General features: G+C 41.4%; 1 protein-coding gene across 1 annotated transcript in view; it reads left to right on the top strand.

The window, feature by feature from the left end:
• Nucleotides 1-20,945, top strand: part of RNF150 (ring finger protein 150) — a 125,527-nt gene that overhangs the window by 72,435 nt on the left and 32,147 nt on the right. The window contains exons 2-5 of the mRNA XM_067297108.1: nt 1,087-1,337; nt 11,341-11,412; nt 11,815-11,897; nt 19,585-19,681. Coding sequence (XP_067153209.1) covers nt 1,087-1,337; nt 11,341-11,412; nt 11,815-11,897; nt 19,585-19,681 — 503 coding nt within the window. The remainder of the gene's footprint in view (nt 1-1,086; nt 1,338-11,340; nt 11,413-11,814; nt 11,898-19,584; nt 19,682-20,945) is intronic.

The following is a 20,945-nucleotide window of genomic DNA, read 5'->3' as shown; positions in this document are numbered from 1 at the left end:
GATAGTTTATTTATAAAGCCGGATGTATTAGGAAAGACATCTAACAAGCTGCCCAATCCCAGATGATTTCAGACTATATTTGTCATGTACATAGGGCACATACAAGAAATGAAAATGGTATCAGAAGCTTGTAATGAAAGCAAAATGAAAAAGTATATACAGAAAGGAGAACTAATAGAGACTCAAGGAATGATAGATTGGTGGAGGGCTTGCTTTCACAGGGTTGTGGCTTCAAAAAGATTGACTGGACTTCAGAAGGTTCCTGCCCCATCTCATTTGTGGACACGGCTTTTTCCCACCAATGTTGTGTTGATGAATATCTTTGAGGGGCCATGCTGTAAAATGTGTCTGTTAGCTAATTTGGGCTGTAGTAACATTTTTGCAGAATAAAAACGTGCAGCTGGTTTTAAACTTGCATCCGTTTGTGAGTCCAGTTCCCAGCACAGCTTCCCAGACGTTCGCCTGGGCTCCAGCGAGAGGGAGGCCTGCAGTGAAACTCAGGCCAGAGCAAGCAGCCGGGCACAGTGTGAGCCGGGAATGTCTCCAGTGGCTGTTGTCCCTGGAGCCTTGTCCCATCTGTGGGCTGGGGGGAGGAAAGGGGCATTTTGACACATTCTGCCTGAAACCTGGGTGGGGATCTGGGATTGAAAGAATCTCTGGTTGGAATGAGTGGATTTGGAGGGGCTTTTCTGGCAGACTCATGACCCTGCAAAACGGACTATTAGAAGTGTATATGGGATGTTGGAGGGAAGGATGCTGGCTATGGCACCTCTGCATTTCTGCAGTGGTTACATCAATATCCTCTAGATACACCTCAATATACTGGAAAACTGTGTTTATGTCAACCCAGGAAACATGTTTTACTTATCTCACCAAGATTAGTGTACAGAAACACACTGTGTAACTGGTTCTAGTTGAAACCATCAGCAAATTCATCAGACTTACCTCTTGATGAAAATCAACAGAAAAAAGGAATGCTTTTGGTCACTGTTTTGCCTTTTTTGCCATACCATGTCCTCTTGTCATTTTCTTACGTGGCAGTCACCATTTTTACTTAAGTTTTCTTTTCTCCCTCCTGTACGACAGGTCTAGAAGATGTTGTAGCAATAATGATACCTGAACCCAAAGGAAAAGAGATAGTGAGCCTCCTGGAGAGGAATATTACTGTGATGATGTACATAACAATTGGAACGCGCAACTTGCAGAAGTACGTCAGCCGTACCTCCGTGGTGTTCGTCTCTATCTCCTTCATTGTGTTGATGATCATCTCGCTGGCATGGCTGGTTTTCTATTATATTCAGCGATTCCGCTATGCAAACGCCAGAGACAGAAATCAGGTGAGCAGTACTCCAGTGGATGTTTATGTTTCTGAAAGAATTTCCATAGGATTCAGATTGAAATAAGTTTTAAAGTAAAGATTGAGGAAAATATGAATGTGTGACAAGAAAAAAACAAGAAAAAGTGAAAAGAATGGAGATCTAGAAATACCAGTATCTGAGAAAAGTCAAGACTTCTGGCAAGGTAGATGATATTCAGAAAAAAAGAAAAGAATAAATATGTAGTGTATATATTATAGCTTTATTTCCCCATGCAAAATACACAGGAAATAACTAGAAAGATTATAATGTTGCTTAGCAAAAAGATTCCCATGGTACATATAGCCAGGTGACATAGAAATGTATATAAATTAATTAATGACCTTAAGATCTAAATGATGACTACAAAACAGTGAGGTAAGTGAATGTATGTGTATGAAGCAAGGGTTCAACGTAAGTGAAGAGAGAAAAAAAAGAATAAGGAATGTTTTCATTTTAAAGCTTATCCTGAAGGGTCTTGGGCTTGAAAGGGAAATAGATGTCCCTGTACATTTGACAGTGATCACTGAACATGTAAGCACTGTAATGATAGCCAGTATTATTAAACCATTGCTTTTCTTTTCAACATCTTGTCCAAAACCCCTGAAAGAGATATGAAACCTGTAGCACTGGACAGCAACCAACAGCATTGTGTGGCAGTAGGAAGTTTTGCAGTGGGTCATAAGTTCTGATGTTCTCTGGATTTATAAAGCATCGTGCATCTTTATGGTAGTTTGGCAGTGATTAATAATAGTAATGATAATGATAATAATAAATTTAATCTTCTCTTGACTGGATGCAGCTATCTTAGCATCAGCAGAATTTGGAAGGTGAGGCTTCTACATTTCATTCTAATGGTACAGTAGAGAATGTTATCAGTGTATGAAATCTGAGGACATAAATAAACATTTTACTGCAGGAAAAAAAAGCACTATAAGTCACAGAGGTGTTTCTGTACCCTTAATAAATTACTGTCTGGGGAGGGGTTGCCTTGCCTGAAAAGTTTAAACTGAGTGTTAATAATCATTTTGTTGTAGAGAAAAAATACTGTCACACTCTATAATGCGTACCTAGTTTATAGGGATCCCTCAACCGCCATTGAAATTCAGACACCTTCTGTATTAGAGAGCAGCTGCTGTGTATTTACAGACAGAAAGAATATATTTTCCTTTTAAATATACAGCATGAGATTTTGGATAGTAAGAATGTAACTATCCCAGCTGGAATTTGCACATCACTGGCAGCACATTCGCTGTGACTGTAGTGGCTGTGATAATTTTTAGATGCCTTGGCTGCAAAATCACGTGTGCCTAATTTACGTATGTGAGTACCATAAGCATGCTTTCAATCAAGTAATTATACAGGCAGATTAGCAGTGTAAATATACATACATAAACATGAAACACAGCAAAATAAGAAGCTCACTTCAGGTAATATGCTGTAGTTTAGAACTGATAGGTTTATGTGTTCAAGCAGATTTCCTTTTCAGTATTTTCTTTTCAAAGTTTGAATGAGACTAATGTGTGTACAAGCAATTGTCCTTTGCAGAGGTTTTAATAACTCTGTTCTTAATACTAGTTCTGTTCTTGAGAAGTGTAGGAAAACAGACCTGCATCCCTATGAGTAGGAAGTCAAGCAAAGGAGGTAGGAGACCTGCATGGATGAGCAAGGAGCTCCTGGCAAAACTCAGCCAGAAGAAGGAAGTATACAGAAAGTGGAAAGGGGGACAGGCCACTTGGGAGGAATATAGGAACGTTGTCAGAGTATGCAGGGATGCGACGAGGAAGGCTAAGGCCCATTTGGAATTAAATCTGGCAAGAGATGTCAAGGACAGCAAGAAGGGCTTCTTCAAATACATCAGTAGCAAGAGGAAGACTAGGGAAAATATGGGGTCTTTGCTGAATGGGGTGGGTGCCCTGGTGACGAAGGATGCAGAGAAGGCAGAGTTACTGAATGCTGCCTTTGCTTCAGTCTTTACTGCTCAGGCCAGCCCTCAGGAACCCCAGACCCTGGAGGCAAGAGAGAAAGGCTGGAGGAAGGAAGACTTTCCCTTGGTGGAGGAGGAGTGGGTTAGAGATCATTTAAGCAAACCTGACACCCACAAATCCATGGGCCCGGATGGGATGCACCCACGAGTGCTGAGGGAGCTGGCAGATGTCATTGCTAAGCCACTCTCCATCATCTTTGAAAGGTCATGGAGAACAGGAGAGGTGCCCGAGGACTGGAAGAAAGCCAATGTCACCCCAGTCTTCAAAAAGGGCAAGAAGGAGGACCCAGGGAACTACAGGCCAGTCAGCCGCACCTGCATCCCTGGAAAGGTGATGGAGCAGCTCATCCTGGAGGCCATTTCCAAGCATGTGGAGGAAAAGAAGGTGATCAGGAGTAGTCAGCATGGCTTCACCAAGGGGAAGTCATGCTTAACCAATCTGATAGCCTTCTCTGATGGAATGACTGGCTGGGTAGATGAGGGGAGAGCAGTGGATGTTGTCTACCTTGACTTCAGCAAGGCTTTTGACACTGTCTCCCATAGCATCCTCATAGACAAGCTCAGGAAGTGTGGGCTGGATGAGTGGACAGTGAGGTGGATTGAGAACTGGCTGAATGGCAGAGCTCAGAGGGTTGTGATCAGTGGCGCAGAGTCTAGTTGGAGGCCTGTAGCTAGCGGTATCCCCCAGGGGTCAGTCCTGGGTCCAGTCTTGTTCAACTTCTTCATCAATGACCTGGATGAAGGGACAGAATGCCCCCTCAGCAAGTTTGCTGATGATACAAAACTGGGAGGAGTGGCTGATACGCCAGAGGGCTGTGCTGCCATTCAGAGAGACCTGGACAGGCTGGAGAGGTGGGCAGAGAGGAACCTCATGAAGTTCAACCAAGGCAAGTGCAGGGTCCTGCACCTGGGGAGGAATAACCCCATGCACCAGTACAGGTTGGGGGTTGACCTGCTGGAAAGCAGCTCTGCGGAGAAGGACCTGGGAGTGCTGGTGGACACCAAGTTAAGCATGAGGCAGCAATGTGCCCTTGTGGCCAAGAAGGCCAATGGTATGCTGGGGTGCATCAGGAAGAGTGTTGCCAGCAGGTCAAGAGAGGTGATTCTCCCCCTCTACTCAGCCCTGGTGAGGCCCCATCTAGAGTACTGCGTCCAGTTCTGGGCTCCCCAGTACAAGAGGGATGTGGCACTACTGGAGCAAGTCCAGCGAAGGGCTACAAAGATGATTAGGGGACTGGAGCATCTCTCTTATGAGGAAAGGCTGAGAGAGCTGGGCCTGTTTAGCCTGGGGAAGAGAAGGCTGAGAGGAGATCTTATCAACGTGTACAAGTATCTGAAGAGAGGGTGTCAAGAGGATGGAGCCAGACTCTTTTCAGTGGTGCCGAGCGACAGGATGCGAGGCAACGGGCACAAACTGAAACACAGACGCTTCCATCTGAACATGAGAAAAAACTTTTTCACTGTGAGGGTGACAGAGCACTGGAACAGGTTGCCCAGAGAGGTTGTGGAGTCTCCTTCTCTGGAGATATTCAAAACGCGCCTGGATGCAATCCTGTGCAATGTGCTCTAGGTGACCCTGCTTGAGCAGGGGGGTTGGACCCAGAGGTCCCTTCCAACCTCAGCAATTCTGTGATTCTGTGATTCTGTGATAAGAAATTATTTATCACTAATTTTTTGCTAAACCCTTAATAACATTATGGAGCTAAATATAATTTCTTTATGTACTTTCTTCACCCTGGTCTGCCTGACATCTCTTCTAATCTCTTTATTAGCTCTTGCTTTTCTTATGAAAAATGTTAGTCATATATATGGACAAAGCTTGGCCAGCCGTGTTAATGAGCTTTAGTTTTTTTAGTCCTGGCTATGGAATACAGTAATATAGGCATGTAAGTATCTGTCAGAAGAGCTCACCTTGCTCTTGCCCTTTCTATGAGGGTTATCTCTGTTTCCCCTAAAGTTCTGCTTGCTTTTTCTTTGACACGTTTGCATGTAGTGCAAGGATGGAATCACAAAGTTCTGTGCTACTCTCCTGGATATTCTGATAGATTCAAGAGAAATGGTTTGTGTTACTTTGCTGGCATATAATTTAGAACACTGTTCTTTTGTCATTGTGCTCAGAAGCTTTTGCCATTATAACCTGCATGCGAGTCTGTCTGTATGAAGGTACTGTGCTTCCTTGTTGGAAAGCCGTGCATATGTTGTAAGCACCTTCATTGCTGGCAAACTTTAGGAGAGATGTTTCCTTTCATTTGTATTTGATGTACTCCAGATAAAGTTTATCTGAGGGGTAAAGCTGAAATGTTTGGATAAACAGAGCTTCAGATGAAGGGGGAGCCAGCTGGCCAATTTAGAGAAAGTGCTATCAGTTCCTACCCTGGAGTGCAATAAAATCTAACTGTGTGAACTGGCTGCCTTGCTCTGTAAGTGCTAAAAACTGTGGCTTATTTATTAGAGTTTAGTTAAAAAAGAGTTTAGTTAAACTCATTTTGACATCTAAATGGTTTAAAATCCCACACTTTTAAAACAAGAGCTTAACCTACACTTACCTCTGTTAACCTCTGTCATGCATATCCTTCCTAGGGCTAGCTGATAACCTTGTCACCACCAGGAGCAGTTCAGCCTGGCTCTCTGCAGAAGAAGCCTTAGAGTCAGTAGTCTGGGCATCATGCTGAGAGAAGAGGATGGAGGGGCTGACTGCAAAATAAGGCTGGAAAAAAGTTATCTCTAAACAGGAGGGATGTTGCAATATTATAGGAAAGCAAGATTTCTGAACATCTTTCCTTGATCACTCTAACAGGTCTCTCTAAGTCTTCCAATCTTCTTCTTTCAAGCTGACTCGCTGCAAAATAAGTCTTCCTTTCCTGACCAAGGTGCTGTCTTTTTGCCAACCCTCCTAACCACCTCTGTCCCCTTGTCCTTTTGTATATGGTGACCCTCCTTTTCAGGTCCACTTCTCTTCTTACACACAGGGTAGGTTGCTGATCAGTCTGTAATGCCAAAAGGAACCAACTTAATTATCTATCCAGAAACAAGGAGTTCAGCTAGTAAAACAGACAGCTAGAAAGACTGAAGAATCTCCTATTATCAGGATCCTGCTGATGTGAATTCATGTCAACTAGCCAGCTGGCTTTTTCTAGAAGCTTTTATATACATCCACTCAAATTTTGCATGCTTTTTACTGAATAAAAAGAGAGACAGAGAGGCAGTTAGACTGGTTGTCAGGTCCCTTCGGGCACTACCAGGCCTTACTGTCCCTGCCCACCTTCCTGAGCCTCCCCCTACCCTGCCCAGCTCCAGGCCCCCATTTCAGCCCAGCCTGGGGCTGTCAGTCCCTGCCCTGTGATACTGTAGCGGTGCTGGGCTCCAGCCCCACCACAGCCCTGCCCGGCCACAGGCCCTGCTGACCCCAACCTGTGGGCTGACCATCCAGCCTTAGCTCGGCCCCATCCCCATGGCCCTGCCAGCCATCATGCGGCTGAATCTGACCCCAGTTACCCTCAGCAGGCCTGATCCCAACCCACAGGCTAACTGCCCAGCCTGGCCTCAGCCTGGCCCCATCACTGTGGTTGTGCTCGGCAATTGCTGGACCTGATCCTGACCCTGACCTGCAAACTGACTTCCCAGCTTGACCTCAGACCTGCCCCGTCACCATATTGCCTTATGATCTGGACTCTTAGTTGGACCTGGCCACTGTCTCCAGGTCTGTCCTGCTCACCTTGCTCGGGTGCTGTGGGACGGGCCCTGGCTGCGAGGCCATGCCCTGCTGGCCATGTTATCCCCCTCAGCTCCCGGCTCCCTGTTCCTTAGAGAGCAGCTGGCCCTTGTTGCACCCTGACACTGGGATCATTTCCCATGATGCCCCAATAAGATAAAACCTGGACATACACCTTACACATCTTCTATCACCACCACTCTCCTAGTGTGCAAAGTCCAGGTGCATGGACCTGAAGGGAGACACAGCTCACCCCAGTTAGGTGCCAGGTTTAGATGAGTGACAAGCCAGGACTGCAAGGCTTTCCACTGAATACCCTCACCCATTTGTCTAGACGTGAACTTTGCTGGGAGTTTCTGCAGTGGAGCCCAAAACTGTCTTCCAGTATGAGCTTATGCACCTGCAGCCACAGGTTATAATTTTCTATGGTTGTGGAAACTATGGTTAGAATTAAATTTTTATTTTAATACATTTCATTTTTAAGAGTATCTCTAGGACAGATTACTCTGTGGTACATTTGAAGGTAGAAGGTAGGTACTAATATTCTCTTTGGTTGAAAATCTAAGTTGTTCTCTACTTTTCTCACCAAATAAGATGGCCAGGAAGTGGGTGGTTGCCCTGATAATGTGCCCTTTTTAAATGAAGAGGATGAATATGTATAAGGAAAGCACAGGCAATCTGCTTCCTCAGCAGCTTGTTCCTCGTGCCCTGAGCAGCCTTCCTGAAAAAGAGAGAGTTTCTCTTTGAAATACTGTGAGAATTGTTTGCATCAAGAGACATTAGGTTCTAGGACTAATTAAAAGCAGTCTGGAATTATAACGCAAGCTAAGTCCTGGAAATAATTCAGCAAAATGTGACTTGCTGTCTGAGCCCTGTAAGAGCCAGGACATAGGGTTTTGGGGGTTCTTTTTTAATCCTGTCAGTGTGTCAGATTTCATATTTCACCAGTAATACTAGAGTTCTTTCTGTCCTCTGTGAGCCTTGAGATAGGAAGCTGGGGAGGGAAAGATATTTAAGTTCTGGACCAGCTGACACGATTTCTGGTGTGTTGTTTCTTCCCATTGATTTCTTAGTAGGAAAAAGTTTCTGTAAAATCAGTTTGAAACCAGGTGGGCTCCGTGAGTTTTGCAGGATAGTTGAAGCCAAAGGCAGTCATCCACTGGGGCTAAGAAGAGGCCTGTGTGTCCTGGGTCAATCTCTAGGGAAGGGTCTAGTTTAGTACATGACTGGCAGTGTGTATGGGTCCAGCAGTGCTCTGGCAGTAGGTCTGGTGGGCTTGAATGAGAGTTTGGGTCACTGAAGAGAGGCACCATCTTCAAAGCAGTCTTGAGAAGGAATCCTTGATGAAGGAGCCTGCGAACGTGATCTGTGGGACGGGCAATGCCTCATGCTGATGGTGTGCTTTGTTCTGCACAAGGCATGAGGCAGCCTCTTCCCTGTGGAGGTGATAGTTGAATAAGACCATTAAGACAAAAGTGCTTACAATTATTTCTCTTACACAACATCTACTGTCATTTACTTCCTCAGGAACTGACAACTGATGCTTTCCATACTACTGTCTTTTGTTTTTAACTGGTATCACCATCTCCACAAGACCATTGCATCTGATACCCTTAACTCTTTCCAGTCCAATACTGAATGTCACAGCCTTGCTAATGAGATTATGGAATTTATGATTACCAATCTCTAAACCTTGCTTTAAAACCTTAAACTATTGTAATGCCTCTTCTCTTTTAGGGGCATTGATTGATTAGTGATAGCATGAATTTCATTCAAATAGAAGAATCCTTTGAAAGTATGACTTTACTCCAGGATATTCCTGTTTTTTCAAAAACTAAATATTTCTCATTTCCATTTAAATCATGAACTTGTCTATTTAAGATAGATAAGAGAAAGCAAACATGAAAATAAGCAGATGAAAGTTGTACATGAGTCTTTAATCTTGTCCTTTCCCCTTGAAGGCTGTGCAAAAAAGAGCTGAGATATTTCATTAGTTTAAGTAATAATAATGATAAAAAGGAATCACAAGGAATTCCTGAAACAGGACATAATGGCTCTTGTCTTGCTGTGTGTTATCAGCCTGTCTTTGATTTACATTAAAGAAACAAATAGCTGGCAAGAAATGTTTCCAAATCTTGCCTGATCCCTTTATTCAAGGGAAATTGTGAGAAAAATGTACCACAGATAAGATGTTGTGTAAGTACAAGATACTCTCTCACATGTAATAATTAGTTATAGTTGAAAGCTTATATGTAAACCTCATATGATAACCAAGATCATTTTCACCTCTTAAGCTAGGTCTGAATTTGCTCCCTGCTTTTAGTATTGCATGGATTTTGTCACTCTTCTATGTCTTTGCAATCCAGTAAGTTTGCTCTCTAAATTAAATTTAGTTATTTTAATTGAATCAGAAGAATAAAGTGGTAATTTATTAATCATATCTGTATGATGACTAGGTCCCAATTTACGGGCTACATCCAGCTTCTTTCCATTTTTGGCTTCAAGCTCTTGCCTCTCCAGCTGGAATCCCTTCCCACTGACAGGGCCCTTTGAACTCCGGCACATTCGGTATTCCAGGCCTGAACAGTTGAATGTCTTCTGAGTCACCAGTGCTCCTGAATCTCTCTCCTAATAGCACATGGCTGTAACAGCTGTGGTGGATGGGGAGGGAAGGGGAGTTGAAGAGAAGAGATTAAGTCATTTACTGATGGAAAATTAGGATTCACTAAGAGATCCATAAGCTGCTGTAAAAACCTTAAGAATACCTCAGAGTAGGTGTTACCGCATGATCCTGTACAAGAAAGATATTAACAAACTGGAGAGAGCCCAGAGGAGGGCCACCAACATGGTCTGGGGGCAGGAGCACATGATGTAGGAGGGCTGGTGGATGGAAATTGGTTTGTTAAGCCAGGAAAAAAAAAGGCTGCGGGGGATCTGACTGCAGTCTTCAGCTGTTTCAGAGGTAGACTCAGACTCTTCTAAGAAGTGCACAGAGAAGGGACAAGGGTAATGGCCACAAATTGCAACAAGGGAAATTTATATCTGTTTGGATATTTAAAAAAAATTCGCTGTAGGAGTAGTGAAGTACTGGAACAGGTTATCCAGAGAGACTGTGAAATCTCCATTCTTGGAGATATTCAGATATTCAGAACTTGACCAGACACAGCCATGAGCTCTGACTGAAGTTGACCTGGCCTTGAGTAGGGGATGGGAGTATCAGACCATTCAAAGTCCTTTCCAGCCTGTGCTTCTATCTCCAGATTGCCTCACTGTTGCGTTAGCACAAGTGAGCAGCAAGTCCATGGATGATGATACAGGCACAAGTACAATATCATGGGGTGCAGAGGTAGCTCTGCTGAGCTGTGATTCTGGGGACTGCTCCAGACTTCTCCCAACCTCTTGCAAGACGCAGGCATCTCCAGCTTTAGCTTTTGAGAACAGGGTGTTTTGTATCAGACTGTTATTGCATACTGTAATCCTAAGTGCCTGTGATGCTGCCAGCACAGTAACAGTGTCCTGGAAATATGGGAGAACAGTCAGAAATGTCACACGGTAAGCAATTCACAATCCACTGGAGAGAAAGATGAAAAGGAAAAGAAAACGCAAATGATTATGTGTGGATAGGATGTGACAGCAGGACTATACAGCACTTTCCCTGTAAGAAACTGCAGATGCTTTAACCTCATTTTTATACCTTGTGTTACTCCTGTAAAGTAGGCAAGTTCTGTATTGCAAGAAAACAGGAAGATTCATATTTTTCACAGTTGTCAAACACCTCAATTTCAGCACTAAAATTTTGTGGATCATGAACTGGTCCTGGAACAATATAAGAATAGAAACCAGGAATCCTGAGTCAAGTGTTCACTCTTCTTACCAGCCCAGGCCTCATTTAATAATGTATTTTTTACAAGTGTAATTAAAAAAAGAGAGGGAAGAAGTAGGATATCCAAATAGTTAATATATATATTGCTATTCACTAGAATAGTAAAAATGCTGTAATGTAGCATCATGGCAGGCTTGTGTGTAGTCTCCGCTGGAACTACATTATAATAGCTTTGCCTCATCAGCCATAGGTTACCAACAAACCTAGAATACTGTGTGCTTTTTCTTAATAAAAGCATGCTGCTTCCTACATTGATCTGACTGACCTCATCTGTTTACATTTATGCAGCATTTCCCTGTTTCATGTACAGTTGCTTCAGATTATTAAGAAGTCTAGAAAAAAAAAGGTGATAATTTCCGCATGAAGAGATACTCGTTGCTTAAGAGCAAATTTTGTATTACAGCGCCGGCTTGGAGATGCTGCAAAGAAAGCAATCAGCAAGCTGCAAGTCAGAACAATCAGGAAAGGTGATAAGGTAATTTTTCAGATTGCTCGTTATGAAATGGATCTGTGCACTGAGGATTCCTTCAGACCACCAGAACAAAGAGGCAGAAAAGAAATGATGACTGCTTTATAAGCTAGTATGTGTCCTCCAGGCAGGTGAGGAATACTGGTAAGCAATTTATGGATGGAATGGAGCAGCGGGAGAAAGCGGTAAAATTATACAAAGACGCAGAAAGTCCTGAAAGTACAAATACGCTGACTAAATCTGCATGCCTCTCTGGGCAAGCTTCCAATTGGGTGCATGTTGAAAGTCTGACTTGCTTGTTTTCAGGTGTATTATTACATTTACAACATATATCGCTGACCTTTTTACTTTGTCACATAGGATCTTGTATGAAGAGAATGAAAATGATGAATGTTCTCTTTCCTGTAGGAAACTGAGCCAGACTTTGATAACTGTGCTGTTTGTATTGAAGGCTACAAGCCCAATGATGTTGTCAGAATCTTACCTTGCAGGTAAGTTAACATGAAGGTTAGAGGCATTTTTAGCTCTGATAGTCTCTCTGCCTATCTTGATAGGTTCTCTTCTCTGAATATTACTCTGATGAGATGACCTGAGAGCTTTGTGGGAGTGAGGGGGATTAGGAGGGGTGATTGTTTTGGTGTACTCAAAGTCTATTCTGTAAAGATACCTGAAATGTCTCTTTTTCTTTTTGAAGTGAAAATAGTATTAATGGTGGTGAGAGCCATTTAGCCTGAGAACCTGAGTTTAGCATAAGAGTCAGAAATCTTGTCTGGTCTGAATTTTTGGCTAAATCAGATGGTGCCAGCTGTGCTGAGTTCTCTGGTAACAAGAACAATTGTCTGGTTTTTTAGGGTAATAGTGCCAGAAACCTTTTAGTGTGGAGAGAGTTATATATCTATACATAAGACTTTGTAGCTCAAGACTGCAGGCTGCCATGTTTGGATATATTACAAAGTCTTCAGTGGGATTTTTAAATTAAAGGGCTTGATTCCTCTATTCTTCCCACTGGTTTTATCCCAGTTTAGTTTAACTGACTTAGAAGACTTTACTCCTGAATTCAAGGTGAGCACTGGGCACAACAGTCATAGGGTCAGGGCAGTCTTTCTGCTATCCTATGCTATGACCAGATGCTGGGAAAGGGATGGCTTCTATCAGAAAAACAACCAAAACCAGAGATATGCTGAGAAGAAACAGGAAAGAAAAAAGGGAATGTGACAAAGACCGCATTTTTTGTTGCTTCGGTGAAAATATTACCAGGCATGTGGGACATGGAGCTGACAAGAGGAGCTTTTGGGGTTGTTCTTTCTCTTTTTTTCCCCTTCACATGAACATGCCCTGTGCAGCACATGTTCTCACAGTGATGTGACACAGGAGCACAGCCTCTTGCCACTCATAACAGCCATATTATTCTCTCTGTGCCATTGTATTGTCACATGTGGAGCGTTAGCTAATGTGTGATTTCTCTAGGGAGATCAGTTTCTTCGGAAATTTCGTAGAAATGCTGATTCTCTTAAAAGAGCAAGCACAAGTGCTTGACTTCCTTAGAAACAAGAATCTCAACTGCTGTACATACAGAGCATAGATTTTTAGAGAGTTTTTTTTCTTCTGCTGCAGACATGTTCACTGGCTTGAGAAACTGAAATATTTGTTTCTTTTCTGACTGTGTTGTCCCCCATTCTTGTGACTCATTAAATTTGTTTACTGCTGTCACTAAATGGCAAACAGAAAAGCAACAGATTAATCATAAATTTGACCTACTGTATACCCCACAATGACAAATTGCATATGAATTCTTTTTTCTACAAACAGACAGAAATGCATTTCTTCATGAAGCAGAAACACAGAAAAATGAGAAATTATGAGAAAATATGGAATTTGGTTTGACATCAAGCCTGTTTTCATAGAAGCTTAATAAAGTCTGGAAATTTTGCACTAGACTGACAGACTGACTAAACTGACAGAAGGTTTTTGAAGGTAGCTGTACAATAACAAAAATAATACATCTAAGCTATTGCTTTCACTTGTGTCTTGCTTCATAAATTAATGAGTCTCCAGTCAGACTTTGTCATGCACAGTCTGGAGTAAAGCACAGTGAATAGGAAACACATAGTTAACAGGTGATGTTCAGTTTTTGGCTGGCTTAAAAGGTCACCTAGAAAATGACTCATGCTAAAAGGTTACCAGCAGCAGGTCTGTCCTGTAAAATACCCACTGTTTGAGCCTAAGAGGTTTTAAATTATAAAAACAAGAACTTTCCCAAGCAGCTACTTCACAGACCCTGGCTTTCCTGCTACACAAATTGTGAGGGTAGTAGCTTACACATTCATATGGGTTTGGAGTTCCAAAACAGGAAATAATAGTCATGAGTCTTTCTACTGTTGTCAGTCTCTTGTCTTTCAAAAAAAAAAAAAAAAAAAAAAGAAATTAGTTTATCTCTATCTTTCTGTTAAGTAAGTAGGACAGTGCTATATCTTGATAAAGACCTACAGACACTGTATGTTTGTTCCTCCAGCATGCTTTCTCAGTTAAACTGTGTGCAGTTTCTAGCATGGAAACTGCATTTGACTGTTGTTTAATAAGATGATGGCATTTCACCAAACCTTACAAAAGCCCACACCATGACATCAGAGCTAGCTGACCTTACTTTTTCTATCCAGGAGGTACTCAAGATGTAGGACTTTTTACCTGCAAAGCCAAATATTCCCCAAGAACTACACAAGACTGCTTTTTATTGCAGGCAGGACTGGGAAAACCATTGCTAGCAGATACACTCCGTAGAAAGACCCCATATATCGTGAGATTTCTCTTTAGAACTACTGGAACTGCTACTCAGAAATTGGTACCAAAAATCCACTGGCCAATATTTTAATGGATGAAGTCTGAAGTCATATAGCTAGATGTTTACTAGTACTTATGGCATTTCTCCAGATGTTCTCTTTTACTGTTGGCAGAGAACAAGCACTGGGATAGCCTGTTGTTGTGTATCCTGTACTGGGGACTTTGAGGAGAATTCCAGTTAACTTATGCTTTATTCCTCTCCTTCCTCTTAAGAAGCCAACTCCCACAGCTGAGTGTATTAATAAATTTCACTCTACAGAGTTCATAAATTAAATAAATATTTACTGACACTGACATTGCATTTGGTGGTGAACTAAGTGCTGGCCTGCAGCTGGTTTTATATGTAATGGTAGCAAGCATCACTGAAGTTATCTTTGAGGACACTGACACAGCATCGAGTGTAACCAAGTTCATTGTTCCCAGAATGGCATCTCTTGTCACAGCCCTTGTTCCTTCTTCTTGTCCTCCATCTCTAGCTTCATCTTTTCTGACCCGTCTTTGAAGAAGTTACTGGTACTGCTGAGCCCTTTGTCTGCCTTTTACAAACTATTTTATTTATCTTGCTGTCCAGGATCACCTTCCACACAGAGGGGCAAGATGGTTCTTTCAATCTCATCTCGACTGAGAACTTTTCTATTTCTTCATTATCTCCTTTTCTGGTTGCTCCATTTTTATCAACAATAAATGCTCTTTCTGACTCTATTTCAGTTTGCATCCCTCCCCTGAACCTTCAGTCCATTAGCAATTGTGATTTCATAGACTGCTCCACTTCTTCCTTCTCTTTCTGTTAGTGTCCCATGAAAATCATTTCATCACCATACTACTTCTTCCCTTTGATTCCTTCCTTCCCACTTACCCTCATCATCTTCGTCCTTTGTCCTTCCTTCTTCTTCCTCAAAAATAAATAGTAACAGGTTCTGCTCAGATGTCCAACCTTCTTGTTGGATACTGAAGTGCTACTCAGTCTCTCACCAGCCCCCTTCCCAATCCTCTGCTGCAGCCCTATGTCCAGTTCAGGCAACTGATTCTTTTACTCAGGGTCCCTAGGAATGTAGCTTTCTTTCAGCTTTTGTCTCTTTTTTCTCTTTGCTCATGCTTTTCTTCTGAGAAAAAACTAAATGAAATCTAGGTTTGTTTGCCTGCAATTCTGAAAGTTGGGACTAGGAGTAGAAGATAGGAGGAGAATAGTTTCTCAACATGGAGAAAAGCCTTTCAAAACTGTTGGCAAGCTGAAAGCTTTAACATAGCCTTATAATAATAAATTTTTTATTATAAGAATTGAGCTGAGCCCAAAATGAAATCTTTTTTGTTGTATGTTTAACAATGCAGCTTTAAATAAAATTGAAATACATTTCAAACAAAAGTAATTTGAAGTTAAAAAAATATATGAAGCAGATTCTTTTGGGTAACAGCAAATGAAATGTTCTGGGATTTCGAGATTCTTCTTCTTTCTTTGGACTCTGAGCTTTACACAAACTTGTGAGGTCACAGAATCACAGAATAATGCTGGGAAGGGTCCCAGAAGGCCACCGCATCTGGAAACGTATGGGGGCACTGGCTGTGCCTATGTCATTCTTGGGAGTTATTTGTCAAACATGCTCAGCAGCCTCCAAGGATGAAGATGCTGCAGATTCCTCACATAATTTCTTGCAGTGCTTCACTATGCTGATCATGGTGAAGCTTCTCCTGTTGTGTAACCTGAATCTCACTTGCTGCAGTTTAAACACATCATTGTATCTCTTATCCCTAGAAGGCGTGAAGAGCAGTTTATTCCCTTTCTCCTTTTGGAAGCCTTTGTCTTGTATGTAGACTGTTATGACATCTCCTCTCATCTCCTCTCCTCTCTCTGTCCTCTCTCCAGACTGATCAATTACAGTTCTTCTGAGAAACTTTTCAGCCAATCCAAATCAACATAGTTTTGCATGCATGCAGTTGCACACAACAGAAAAAAACATGTTTTCTAGCCATGACTTTTATTGTCAAAGTCAGGGTCCAAGACTGTTTGAAACATCTTTCTTACTGTCTCCCTATAGGGATTGCTTCTTCTGAACTCATCCATGCTGCCTTTGCCATCTCCTTCCTTTTAAAACTCGCATGAACCAGAAGTGCAGAGGGAGAGGGATTTTTGTAGTTGACCTTGTCTTTGTCTTAGCATGTGACTGTGGAATATTGTAGTTGCCCTCTCATCTTACCTTCTTTTGGCCCTTACTTTGTCTGAACTTAGATGGTGAACTTATTAGTATATCGATAAGCTGCTACAAAGCCTGGCACCTAACTTATCTGCACAAGATGTTTACATATTCACAGATAGATAATTTGAGCCCTCTAATTATGTACTTTGATACAAGAATTTAAAAATACAAATCTTTATCTAATTTTCAGTAACATTCCTTTTTTTTGTAGATTTCTAGCTAATAATCAAGATCCTTTGACTGTACATATTAAATCTAAAATTAATAGACCCATAATACACTATGCTGATTTCATATTGAAAAGTGCAAAGTGACATGATCTGTCATGTGTTTAAATTACTCAGCATTTCTTTTAGACTATTATCCTTTGAAAACAACTTTAGAAACAGCTAAAATTTAGATAAATGTCTTTAAAACAGGGAAGTTCCGAGTTCTTGATGGTTAGGAAACATTCTGAAATGCTGTAATATAAGCCACAGCTTGACTGAGGCTTGCAAAGCTTGAATTTGAAAACAAAAGGAGACTTTCTAGTCTATGGTGAAATGGCTTGACAGAAGTTGCATATTTTTTATCAGAAACAGATTTTGGCAGTCCATTTTTCAAGACCATAATAAATATCTCAGTGTACTGATTATTTTGGCCCAAATGTGTTTCAAATGTTGGTAGTTAAATATATTTGTCTATGAATTTGGGTGTATAATTAAAGAAAACAAATCACTATCAAGATTTTTGTAGTTATTTCAAATAGCTGAAAAGCAAGACACTGACTTTCAGTACTCTGCATGAATTAACACACTCAAGGAATTCTGTTGGTAAGAGTTTGAAATGTAAAATTGCACACACCTGACGACTGTATCATTGTGCCTTCACCTATTCAAAATGCTTGTCTGATGATGTGCTGAATATGTCCCTCCTGAGATAGAAGGAAGGGGGAGTTAGGACAGAGACTGAAATTTGAGGCATTTTGTTTTTTATCCAGTAAGGCAAGTGTTGTTTTTGAAGAAGAATTGTGAACTTCAGTAGTCTTAGTAAAGTAGTGGCTTGAACTTCAAGTATCACAATACTTCACTTGTGTTAATCATGTTGACATACAGGATCAGGTGAGGTCTGACGAAGTTTGGTGTAACAGCCAGCTGATATAATTAGACTAGGTCAAACTTCCAAGAGCACATTCGCCCTTTCCCATAATTGTGTGTAGTCAGTCCAACCAAAGGAATACTACAACTCGCCCTGTAGCTTTGATTCACAAAGGATCCATTTCTTCTAGAAGTAGGAAGAAAAGTATTGAAGTGCAAAGGATAATGGTTTCTGAGATATCACATAGTTCTGGCTTTGAATTTCAAGTGTTTTTAGGACTGAAGCCAGCTAGTATGTGGGTTGATATTGCTTTAGTAAGAGCCAGGGTTACAAATAGATATTGATGAAAATGCACCTCAGTATCTTCCATCAAGTTGAAAGGTTGTATGTATCTTGTTATTTGAGAGAGGCTGCCTTTTAAGCAGTGTGACAGGATACAGCAGCTGACCTATTCAGCTGCATGCACACCACTTCAATTTTAAAATTATTTTGGTACCTTAAGTGATTCTGGCTTTCTCAGAGACAGTGTTTCCTAGTGGAGGCCAGTACATGATCAGTTATATGCCCACCTCAGATGGAGCTCAAGGCCGTTGCTAGCAGTGCACACCTGCCATTACATGGTGGTTTTGTATGACGTGCTGTACAAGCCATACAAATGGGTCACGGACAGCACAGAGAAGGAGAGGTTGGAGATTGCTCAGATGTCAAAGTTCAAGCAGATTGAAATTTGATTTTCAGGCGCTGCCAATCTGAATGTGGCGCACCTGTTGCAAGCCTTAGAAAGGAAATTAAAGCTGATCTATAACTTGTACCAAAACAAGCAAATCAGTGTTTGTTTGTACCTTTTGGTGCAAAATTGTGTATATTGATCATCTTATATCGGTATAAAAGTACCCTCTTTCAGTTTTGCTTAAGTTATTCATTGTTTAAATAAGATTTTTAGGAAGGCAAGTCTGTTTTCAAACTCTTACACACCAGTGTAGTGTTTGAAGCTATGAGTATGGTAGGTGACTCCCCTCCAGTTCTTCAGGAGCTGAGCTGAGCCGGAACAAAGCATCACAAACAATAAAGTTGCAGAGCACATTCATGAAGAGAGCAGGCTTATTACATGCAAGGTAAGTCAATGGGGCCCGTACATTCCACTTGCAAATTAAGAAAAAGAGGAAATATGAAGAGAAGGGAACTTCACCATCTTGGGCTGCTCTGCTGGTCTCCTCAACAGCATTTCTTAAATCCCACACCCTGCAGCAGGGACCATTCCTGTATTCTGTAGCATTCATCCTCTAAAACCACACTGTAACAGAATATGCTCACAGGAGAAAACAGAGCTGTCAGTCAAGTATGCACAATAAATATCTCTGTGTTCAGTCTCAGTTTGTATCAGGCAAAGTTAGACAAGAAGCTTTCAGTCCCTCCGACTGCAGCCTTGTAGCTCAGGTCGTTGCCTAGTGGTCACTGACTGTAGGAATAGCAACAACCCCTTCAGGGCTAGAAATGTTTGGAACTGATGGGTGTCTTCTGAAGAGCAGGAAAGTAAGAGAGAATGTTTTAAAAACCATCATCCTCGTATTTTTTAATTTGAATGAAAAGTAGTGCTTACTTGTATTCCACTTTCTTTTCCCTGTCCCTGCATCTTTAGAAATAATAGGAGACCCCCAATGGTTTCACATTTAAATTATGTGTAATCAGGTTTGTCTGTAGTACCATCAAGAAATACTATTGTGATTTGACCTTTTCCAGCAAGATGTTGTTTACTGACGGCCTTTAACATTAAAAGAATGTGGGTTTTGCTGCTGCACACTGTGTACTTTCTTCTAATTTTCTAATTGTCTACATGTCTTCTTTCCCAAACTCAGTTGAGGAATGGTGTGGTGTGCACATGTGCTTGAGTTGCTACAGAAGTCATTATAAAGTCTTGTCTGCATATGGTCTTGTCATCCTTGCAGAGGTCACAAACCACACTGTTTGAAATGCTTGCACTTTACAGAATTCAGAAGAAGCTTCTGGTACTAAGAAGAGGTAAATTGTGCTGTGGTAGATTTGAATTAAAATATCCTGTCTCTCATTGCAGGCATCTTTTTCACAAGTCCTGTGTAGACCCCTGGCTGCTAGACCATCGTACCTGCCCTATGTGTAAAATGAATATTCTAAAAGCTCTAGGGATTCCGGTAAGCACCTTGCAGAACAGCCCAGTCAGGGGCAGGGAGAAAACACTGGCCTCCTTCTTTGTCTGTTCCTGTCCTATGCTTTTGCCATGTTATATTGCTTTATTTAGGGGAATACAAGCTGAAATATCTGACTCTAACTCTCTCCCTGCACCCCATTTCAGTTAGCAAGGAAGAGTGTGTGTATGGGGTGGGGCTGGGTGTTAGGATCTATGTGTCTGCGGCTGCCTGCTTTGGGGAGGTGAGTATTCTTTAATGATGTTTTTGTGGATTTATGTATTCTTTCAAATGGCTTTTGTTTGTGTTTTAAATCAGGACTAGATTTATTTTTTAATTATGGTCTCTATTAGTTTCTCAAAGGAGAAGGTCTACAAATAAAATTTTCTGAGATATACCAGTCCGGGACAGCTAATTGCTCATTTTAGGGAGCCATACATCTTTCCTGTCAGATATCTCTCAAAGTCTATGTGTAGCAAGCTCTGTACTCCCAATTCCAGTTAGGAAGCGTTTTCCCAATATCTAAGTGTGGTATATATGATATATAGGAAATTGTTAGGCTGTTTATTATTTGGTACATTCAGATGTGGTTAGAATCTGCCAAAACAATTGATCTTTTTAGGTTGCATGTTTACATTCAGATAACACATGTCCTGTCTACCGTACAGTTTCTAAATACAGTTATCACAAAGATCGGGGTCTTCTCCAGGAAGAAGTGAGTCACTTTCTCACAATATGTAAAGCTTACCACATGATAGGGAAGTTCAATACTGAAACATTGCTGGTCGGTGTGTTAACAGGTGCTGTAAATACCCTCCCCAGTTACAGATGGTGTCACACCAGCTTACATATGAAAGAGTTATATGAAGTAAAATAGATCATATGAACATATTAGGGCAGCTGCTATGGCCATTCCCCAAATGCAGCAGTTCATTGTCAAGGAGACATGGAAGCCATCAGGCTGTTGCAGAAGAGGTTTCATAGCAAGTGATGAAGTTTGTTTTTATAGAAGTAGGCAGGTATGGTAATCAACAGCATAATCCAGGCAAAAAACATACACTGTGAAAAATGTATTAGAGCATTGTGGTTGGGATAATATGCCATACAGTTGGGCCACTTCTTCCTGCTGTATATGTATATTGTCTTTGGAATATTAAAAGATACAGTTGTTAAGTCAGTATTTCAGATGTTAGGAAAGGCCAGAATTAAGGCTGTCTCTGCCATTCAGCGTTACTGCACCCAGCCTTAAATACAGAATTTTTTCACAGGT

Source organism: Apteryx mantelli, chromosome 5 (assembly GCF_036417845.1).
Source record: "Apteryx mantelli isolate bAptMan1 chromosome 5, bAptMan1.hap1, whole genome shotgun sequence".
Lineage (NCBI taxonomy): Eukaryota > Metazoa > Chordata > Aves > Apterygiformes > Apterygidae > Apteryx > Apteryx mantelli.
Note: the sequence above shows the minus strand (reverse complement) of the source record. Positions and strands in the feature narration are given on the sequence as shown.